This window comes from Telopea speciosissima, chromosome 3 (genome assembly GCF_018873765.1).
Source record: "Telopea speciosissima isolate NSW1024214 ecotype Mountain lineage chromosome 3, Tspe_v1, whole genome shotgun sequence".
Taxonomy (NCBI): domain Eukaryota; kingdom Viridiplantae; phylum Streptophyta; class Magnoliopsida; order Proteales; family Proteaceae; genus Telopea; species Telopea speciosissima.
In genome coordinates, this window is record NC_057918.1 from 15,211,455 (window position 1) to 15,220,958 (window position 9,504).

Here is a 9,504-nt window from a genome sequence, read left to right on the forward strand (position 1 = left end):
ACCATCCTAAAGTTCAGAAACCCCTCCTAGGGTTTTAGTATGTTTCAAAATACCCTCCCTCTCCCCATCCCATTCACTATGAGTGCATGGAGGGAAACTTGGTCCATTTATTTCAGTGTTTTCCAAGAGACCGGAACCTTCATGTCATGACTCGGGGCCTGGAAAACTAGATAGATCCCTATGGAAGCTTTTGTAGAATGAAACAAGAAAGAAACCCTAGGAATGTAGGATGTTTGGTTATTGAACTACCTCTTCTCCGATCTTTCAATATGTGTATCAACAACGACGAGTCTGATGGGATAATCAGCACTCATCTCCGAAATCCAATATTGATACGGTATTGATCACAGTCGATATCAATATGTAATTAGACGATATCAGATCGAATCGGCCAAATTTTTTTTAAAAAAAACATCACGTTTTTCATTGATATCAATCAACGATACATATCGATCGATATCATATTAATATCAATCATGGCCAATACTGATACAGATCAGCTGATACGATCGAACGGATACTACAACTTAAAAATTAAAATTATGGGTAACAACCCTTGGTTCTAAATCCCTTAATGCTTAGGGGACAGAAATAAGTGGCTTGTGGTGAACTCCGTGGTGGGGATGGAATCCCGGAAGCTGTATTCCATCTTGTACCGTAATCTTTGAACTCTTTGATTCTTTCTTTAAATCTTTATGATATCGATATGATATGATATGATAGCTATTGTTGCACTTGAAGGGCTATAATATAATATTTCTCATTCGATACCCACCGATGGACACGCGTCTTGCAGGTGACAAACCAAAGTGGTACCTAGAAGCAAAATTGGATCCCAGAAACTTCTTTTATGCCCTATTAAATAAGCATAATTAGCATTTAATAATCTCTAAAGCAATCCATTAAGGGTAGGCAGACCAACATGTGTTGTGCCCTGATTGGATCAAAAGCCATTTTCAAGTTAACAACTGACAACCCACTACTTCTTTCGGTATGGATCAAGAATATGCTTCCTTTAATTTAATCTCATGATTAGCAATGGGGCTCCATGAGAATTTAGATTAGTCTCAAGACATTTGATTCTGTGCATATATAGGTGGTTATTGTTTTGATCCCTTTTGTCGAAGAAGATCAATCAGAATCTTGGTTTCGTCGTATCTTGACCTTTTCACAATCTTCGTTCCGATATCACTTATTAGGACTTGGATAAAATTCGTTCTTAAAAACTAATCATCAATGGTGTGAAACTATTATTTCCAGCTTTCGCGTAGAACCCCAATAATATGAAACTAAGGGAATGTTTGGTATGCATCCTAAGTCAAATTCGCATTCTCGGATGATAAAAATAGTTTTTTTTTTTTTTTTTTTTATCGTCCGAGAATGTAAAATTGACCTAGAATACATTCCAAGAATGCAAACCAAACATAGACTAAGACTTGGGTAGAACTCATTCTTTTAAGTATTTAGGACATCGAAATGATTTAGAGAGTATATATATAGCTCTATGCATATATTATTAGGACCTATATATGTTAAAAGAATTTGGAGACAAACCTAAGAACTCAAAGTGCAATAATGGTTGGATTGATGGGGTGGGGACTTACAGAGCAAGGCAGGAGAAAGGGGCCTTGGACATCTGAAGAAGACAAATTGCTAACAGAATATGTTACTCTGCATGGAGAAGGAACGTGGAGTTCTGTGGCTAGATCTGCAGGTACTTTTACTCTTCCTTAAATCTTCTGGGCCAGGCCTAGTAATTAGTTTGAGTTTTACCTTTTTCTTTGTCATTCTTGTAATCTTATTTAAAGAATTGAGTTATGAGAAAACTGATTTTACCTTTTATGTTTTTTAAGGTTTGAATAGGAGTGGCAAGAGTTGTAGGCTAAGATGGGTGAATTACCTAAGGCCTGGCCTTAAGAGAGGTCAGCTAACTCCTCAGGAAGAGAGAATAGTTATAGAACTCCATGGCTTCTGGGGAAATAAGTAATGGCACTATTTGAATCAATATTCACTTCTTTTTTGGGGGTTTTTGCTCTCAACTTTAATTTTTAATGTTCTTATGAATTAGTAGGAACTAATTGAGAAGTTCAACAAATTACAGATGGGCTACAATTGCTAGATGCTTGCCTGGGAGAACAGACAATGAGATCAAGAACTATTGGAGAACTCATTTCAAGAAATCTTCTAAGAGTCGGGGAAAGAGAATTCGTTTATGCCAACAACAAAAACAGCTGATCAAGAAGCAAGCCCAGCAGCCACAGCAGGAGCAGCACCAAAAGCAAGAACAGGTGCTAGTTGACATGAAGGGGATTCTATCTCAACTCACAGAAGGTGATTATAGATTGTCCCTGTTTCAAGAGGGAACTTGTAAGGGTGACACCAATGGAGAGGAGAGCTTCTGGGGTGGCTTGTGGAACTTGGATTTCTTCCCAGCTGGATTGTTTTCTGAGACGCATAACAACAACAACAACAACAACAACAACAATAACAAAGTTGCCTCACAAAATCAAGTTTGTTCACTCTAAGGAAGAGAATTGAGATAGCTAGACAAATTGGAGTCTCTAAAACTATAGGATGTATAGGTACTAAAGCCTAGGTAGTACATATATGTATGTATAACAAAGGTGTATCAGAAGAGTATACATTTTCATTGCCATTTTTCTCTCTCTCTCTCTGGTTTGTTATTTAATGCTTCATAACTTCATGCAGGTTTCTTCCACGCCCCATGAAAGGCGAAAATCCCACCCCTATTGATGTTTCTGTGCACTATTTCAGCACAGGGCCACGCTGACTTTCAGGGAACCCTCTCCCTAATTTTTATGGGAAAAAGAACCCTAAAAGGCAGTATGGCCCTGTGCAGACCGGGAGGGGCAGAAATCCTACCCCTGTTTATGCTTCTGTGCACTAGTACCGGCCCATGATGCCTTTTAAGGAAGCCTCTCCCTTATTCTTTTTAGGATAAGAAGGATTTAAGGAGTTAAAATCAGTTAAATTCATGGGTTGATATTTATTTTGACTTTGTTACTCATTTCCTCAATCACCCACTTGGTAACTGTATTTGCCATTTTTGAGCATAGAACTACTGAATTATCATCTATCAGCTTCATATGATTCTGAAAATCTGACTTGAATATTACTCAAGTTGATTAGAAAACTGTTTCTTTTTCTTCTTTTATTTTTTTTTATTTTTTGGGGGTGGGGGTGGGGGGTGGTTCAAAGAAAATTGAGGGCTTCCCCTAGCTACAGTGATTTGATAGCTTGGGCAAAGAGGAATATTACAAGCCTTGGTTCTTACTGGAGCTGCTGCTGCTTCTTAACCATTAGATTTGTGTCAAAGTTAACCATTATAGCTAAATTTTATCAAAGAATTGGTTGGATCAAAGGAGTTTAGAGAGAAAGAGAGAGAGAGAGAGATCATGCTGAACAGAAACACATTATCATGGACAACCTAATCTCTCAGATTAAAATCAGTAAAATCTGAACATGTAAAATGTAATCACCCAACTAATCTCTAAAAAAAGGGGGAAAATGTGAACATGGAGGGAGATATTAGGAAAGACACCTACCTAACCTAATGTTGCTACTAAGACTAAGAAATGCACCTAGGGGGATCTAATTAGAAGAAACTAAAGAATGCAACCATAGCAGAAATTACAAATGGAGCAGCAACAGCAGCTGGGATATTAACTGCGCCATTGGAACCTGAAGACCCATTCCCATTCTGGCCGGCCGGTGGTGGGGGAGAATTAAAAGACTCCAACACCTTGATGATCAACTTCTGTCCTCTCTCACAGTGACCAGTAACACCACTGATGAAGTAAAACAAGCCTGGGCGATCCAACTTGTAGGTGGTATTACCATTGTTGGAGAAGAAGATTGGATGTGAAGAATGACATTTATCATACTCATCATCAGTCACTACCAACACTGAATCCTTCTTGTAATTGAAATCTGAAACCATTATTATTCAAACACATAGTCAAAAATTTTTTTTTGTGTTAAAACTTAATTTGAAATGATAGCTAATTTGGGTAATACTTACAAACAGTGTCCTTAACTAGAAACCTCTGTTTTGAAGCCCAATCGTTATAGAAATCATCATTCTTGGAAGAGGGAACAGCCCAGCCTTTGTCATCACCAACTTCAAATTCATGTGAATTCACAAAGAAGAATTGGGTGGAAGAAAGGAGGATTAAGCATAGCAGGATTTTGCAGGAACCCATCATGAATTTAGAGACCATTGTTTCTTTCTTTGAAGTTGCAGAGCCCTGAGCTGAGTAATGAAAGAGCAGAGCAGAGCAGGTTTGCGTGTGATTACTTAGAGAGAAATCTGATTACTTGGGTTGGACTTTATTAGATTTAATTTGAATAGTGTTGTTAATTTGTTAGGAGGTAGTTACAGAGAGAGAGAGAGAGAGAGAGATTGGGAGAGACAGTGGAGAGAGATATGGAGGTGGTGGGCTTGTTGGATATAACCGTTAATGAAGAAGCTACCTTTGACTTGGTCTTTATAAAAAAACCGTCTTTCAGAGAGGAAGATTATGGGAGTGATCTGCGTTAAGATAATATATAAACAGAGAATAACCATTTTGCGTAAGAATAGGAGGAACTAGTAATGAAGGAACTATACTCCAAGTCTCCAATGCTTCCTTTCCTACTTTTGTCTTTTGTAAGCTAGCCGCCATAACCATAAGCCCTTTTTTGACCATTGGGGTTGTGTTACCCTATAGAAGGGGTTTTAGTCCCATGCCTCCCTTGTGTTTTAGGAGAAAAGGATCCCATGCCCATTGTGTGGGATGCTTTCCTACATCCTCTTACATTCTGTCCCATAGTGACATTTTCTCTCCTTGATCATATGGGTTTTCTCTATCTTGTGTGATTGGTGTAGGAGATTCCTCCTACATTGAGCAATCCTACAAGCTACAATGATACGAATGGAATTTATCCTACTTTTTTCTTGGCCTTTAGGAAAAGGTGGGATGCTTTCCTACATCCTCTTACATTCTATCGCATGGTATCCTTTTTTTTTTATCCTACCTTAACAAGGGAAAAGGTGGACACGAGAGGATGTATATGTCTCTCTCCTTGTTTGATGATGTTAGCTCTTGTGTTTAAATTGGCATCCATTGAAACTTCTCTTTCCCTTCAGGCATGTATGATGGTAATGTAATAAAACAATATGTCAATCCCTCTCAGTTTCTTTTTAATAAATTTCCAAAGTACCTTGGATTTTAGAAGACAGACAAAGGTTTCCCACGACACCAGAGTAGGAAACCACACCCAATTAGAGGGGCAACTTTAGAAGGTGTGGGAAATAATCCCATGTCTAGCATCATATGGGAATCTTTTTCCCCTCTAAGGATCGTAGTGAAAGCAACCAAATGAGTTTTTTATTTTTGGGTAGAACCAAATGAGTTGTAATCCACTACAAATCACGTATTGATGAATTGGGCTCCTCTGTAGCGGGGGTGCGCTCACATCACCCGAGCTCAACACGCGGCCAAGGTGCCCTTCGGATGGCTCGGATGGATGCGCACATTCGATGATGACTGAGCTAAAAATCATTCTCTTCATCGAATGTGCAGCACAGTCAGATGTGTGCATCCATCTGAGCCATCTGAAGGGAACCTCGACCACATGTTGAGCTCGGGTGGTGCTCTAGACATCTTCCAACGCACCCCCGTGCTGCAGAGGAGCCAAATCCATGAATCGACAACATAAAGGAGTATACATCCAATTTTGGACCCTCTTGCCCTCCTATACCAAGCCCTGTGATTGGTGTAAAAGGCGAGTTTACTGAAAGCTAATGGCATACCCATCCCTCTCCCTTTGTTTAAAAAAACTAAGTTCACTCACTCTTGGTCCCTCCCCCCATCTGTTTGGTGGGCGATAAATTGTGATGGGTCGGTGAGCAGGGAGCTTGGGGGCTATGGCTCTATTGGGCGGAATCACCTTGGCAAGGCCATGTTCGCGGTGGCGGGAGGATGTCACAAGCAAAGCGTTATTCATATGGAGTTAATAGCAATCAAGGTTGGAATGCTGAAGGCTAGATCACTGAATTTGGCCCAAGTCCAGGTGCGATCGGATTCCCTTGTGGCCATTCAGATGATCACGGGCTGTTCCCAATTACAATGGACTGAGATGGGGATTGTGGAGGATATCCTCAAGCTGCGCTCATGGTTTAGAAGCTATGTTTTTGTGTTCCATATCAGAGGAACAAATAGTTGTGCTGATTTTTTAGCTGGGTTTCTTTCTTCCAGCAGGAAGTTCATTTCTGTATACAGGGTATTCTAGAGGCTCTCTCTGCCCTAATTAGGAGGGATGCCAATAGTACCAAGTATTACAGATTGTAACTACATCATTCTTTATTTATTAATTAAAGATCTCCCTTATTCCAAAAAAAAAAAACTAAGTTCAGTTTTTAGGTTTCAGATTTTGTGAGTTAATTTCACGTTTTTACATATTTTACCGTGTAAAATACGTACACTCCCTAGCAGTCAAAGAAACGCAAAAACGGGTTCGTTTCTAGAATCTGTTTAAAATGCGTATTTAAACGTGGATGCGTTCTTTTAAACAAAAAAACGGATTTCGAATTAAACCGTTTTCGGATGGTTCAACCATCGACCAAAAACCCCCAAAAAACCCTAACCCATCATGCTCTACTCCCTTCAACTTCCTTAATTCTTCGTTCTCTCTCAGGCGTGCCCGTAGAAGCAGTAACCTCCAGAAAAACAGAGAAAACCATCTCTCCCTCTCTCCCTCTCTCCTTGTGCGCTACAAAACCCTACGGGACTGTAATTTTAAAAACCCTCTTTCGGCAAGTTCATTATTTGGGTAAAAGATCTTCTATCTTCTTCTTAATTCACTCCCTCCAACACTCAAATCACTGCTTAAATCATGGCGGGTGGTAAGATGAGGAAGGAAAAACCTTCCCGAGCTGCAACTCTCCAGGGAGGCATTCCTTTCCACAAATCAAAAGGACAGCATATCCTCAAGAACCCTCTGCTCGTTGACACAATAGTTCAGAAAGCAGGAATCAAGAGCACAGATGTTATCCTTGAGATTGGTCCTGGTACGGGTAACCTAACAAAGAAACTACTTGACGTTGGTAAGTCGGTGATCGCTGTTGAATTGGATCCTCGCATGGTTCTCGAGTTGCAGCGTCGCTTTCAAGGAACTCATTCCAATCGATTGAAGGTATTAATATTATTATGATTGCTTTCTTCACTTAAAAAATTGTTTTTTTTCTCTCTCACTAAATACCATGGATCTTCAGTAACTGCCCTAACATCAATTAGTGCTGAATCCTCTTAATTCTTAGAATAATGGGTTGTTTTCCTTCTTTCCTGTTTTCCATTGACACTGATTATACCGTCTGAGCTGAGAGGTCACATAAATATACTTTTTCTTTGGGGGTGGCAGTAATTCATTCCATGATCATGCATCCATTTTTTATGAATGGTTTTCTCCATAAAAATGTCTTTCTAATGAATTGTTTCTCCATAAACATGTTTTGATGAATTGTTTTCTTATTAATTTATTGCCTCATCCTTTGTTGGCCTCTTTTAGATTCCTTTAGGGTCCAAAGGTAGACAGTTAAGGTTTGACTGCAACCTAGGACATGACCCACAGACTCTCACTTTAGGAAAGGATCCTGCAATCTCCACTTAAAGAGAGGGATGCTGCGAGGGACAGGATCAGCAGGCCCTTGGCTTGTTTCTTGTATATTGCTCAGTTGTCACTGTCTCATCTGATTGTGTCATGGTTGTTCATCTTTCATCAAGATATTAATTTTCTTTAAGAACCATCTGAACCAGAAATTATTAAATGGATAATCTCTTCTGGCTTTAGAATCAAATCCTATATTCCCAAAATGACTGACATTGAGGCTTCCAGAAACATCGTTCATCTTTGTGGAGAACTAGCAAAATACCATTGAGGCAACCAAATTTGAACTTCAGGAAATGATGTATTTGATTTTGCTTATTTGATTGAAAATTGAAGTGGAAATACATTTCCAGGAGTGGCATCCTTATGATCTCCCACAATTTGCTTTCTGTTGGTGTGCTACTATACAAGTGTATCTGTTTGTGCACTGGCTACTAATCAAAGTTTACCATTCTTTGTGAAATGTTGGTTTCTACAGGTCATCCAAGGAGATGTGCTCAAGTGTGATCTTCCCTACTTCGATATCTGTGTGGCAAACATACCTTATCAAATTTCTTCCCCTCTCACTTTCAAGTTGTTATCACATCGACCAGTCTTCAGGTGTGCGGTCATTATGTTTCAAAGGGAATTCGCCATGAGACTTGTTGCTCAGCCTGGAGATAATCTTTACTGCCGCCTTTCAGTGAACACACAACTCCTGGCCCGTGTTTCCCATCTCCTTAAAGTGGGTAAAAACAACTTTCGTCCTCCACCTAAAGTAGATTCTTCTGTTGTTAGAATTGAGCCAAGGAAACCACTTCCCCCAGTGAATTTCAAGGAGTGGGATGGATTAATCAGGCTTTGTTTCAACCGAAAGAACAAAACTCTAGGTTCCATTTTCAGGCAGAAGTCAGTCCTCTCTTTGCTGGAAAAGAACTACAAGACCTTACAGGCACTACAGCTCTCACAGAAAGGGTCTTCAGAGGATATAAATATGGCTGAGGACGTGTCTGTTTTGGCACACGCTAATGAGGACCTGAATATGGACATGGAGGATGGAAGAGATGATGATGACATGGAAATGGAGGATGGTGATGCGGGAGTAGATGGGTCTGATTTCAAAGAAAAGGTGTTGGGTGTGTTGAAACAAGGAGATTTTGAGGAGAAGAGGTCTTCCAAGCTTACACAAGTGGATTTCCTGTACTTGCTTTCCTTGTTTAATAAGGCAGGCATTCACTTCTCCTGAATCAGGGGCTAAGTAGTTTTTCATTATTTTACTTTATATCATAACCAATTTTGTTTCATTTGCTTGCCTTGGACAGCTGGGGTATAAAGTATCTCAATTTTGAGGATTGTCTATGTATCTCTGTTCTTTACAATATAAGGGAAGACTCGTTTCTATCCTCCTGTAATGCAGTTTTGCTATTGTGAGTACAAAATTTGATGTCTTTTTACATGCTTTCTTTTTTCTTCTTTAATCTTGTTCTGAGTCGGAGATCTTTGATTCCTCTTAAGAAATAGTCATTTCTTATGCTCACAAAATTTGTCAAAGCAATTTGATTTCTTGAATGGATCTCATGGTGATATTTAGAGGGTTTGAGATTTCTACTTATGACATTACAGGACAACACACCCAACAAAAGCCACCTCTCATTTGTAGGTTTGAGATTTTAGATTTCACCTTGTACAAGTGGAATTTGGAACCTCACAAGGATTCTAAAACTCACCATCGTCCTCTCCATCTTCCCCATATTTGACCTGTTCCTCAGCTTCACTTTTATATCCATGTTCATCACCATACTGCCCATCTCCTTCTGGTTTGCTGTTTGTTAGCTGTATATTCTGTAATAGCTCTGA

General features: G+C 39.5%; 3 protein-coding genes across 3 annotated transcripts; 2 read left to right on the forward strand and 1 right to left on the reverse strand.

The window, feature by feature from the left end:
* Positions 1–1,575: 1,575 nt before the first annotated feature.
* Positions 1,576–2,525, forward strand: LOC122654881 (MYB-like transcription factor EOBII). Its single transcript, XM_043849148.1, has 3 exons — positions 1,576–1,714; positions 1,854–1,983; positions 2,102–2,525. The coding sequence occupies exons 1-3, from the start codon at positions 1,576–1,578 to the stop codon at positions 2,523–2,525; spliced, it is 693 nt and encodes a 230-aa protein (XP_043705083.1).
* A 1,091-nt stretch (positions 2,526–3,616) lies between these two features.
* LOC122654882 (mavicyanin-like) lies at positions 3,617–4,279 on the reverse strand. The gene is made up of 2 exons (XM_043849149.1): positions 4,043–4,279; positions 3,617–3,951 (listed from the first exon to the last, which is right to left on the reverse strand). Exons 1-2 carry the CDS (start codon positions 4,239–4,241, stop codon positions 3,617–3,619), a joined length of 534 nt encoding a protein of 177 aa, XP_043705084.1. The 5' UTR covers positions 4,242–4,279.
* Positions 4,280–6,849: 2,570 nt separating this feature from the next.
* LOC122653524 (ribosomal RNA small subunit methyltransferase-like) lies at positions 6,850–8,918 on the forward strand. Its single transcript, XM_043847380.1, has 2 exons — positions 6,850–7,197; positions 8,147–8,918. The coding sequence occupies exons 1-2, from the start codon at positions 6,898–6,900 to the stop codon at positions 8,891–8,893; spliced, it is 1,047 nt and encodes a 348-aa protein (XP_043703315.1). The 5' UTR covers positions 6,850–6,897; the 3' UTR covers positions 8,894–8,918.
* Positions 8,919–9,504: the final 586 nt, after the last annotated feature.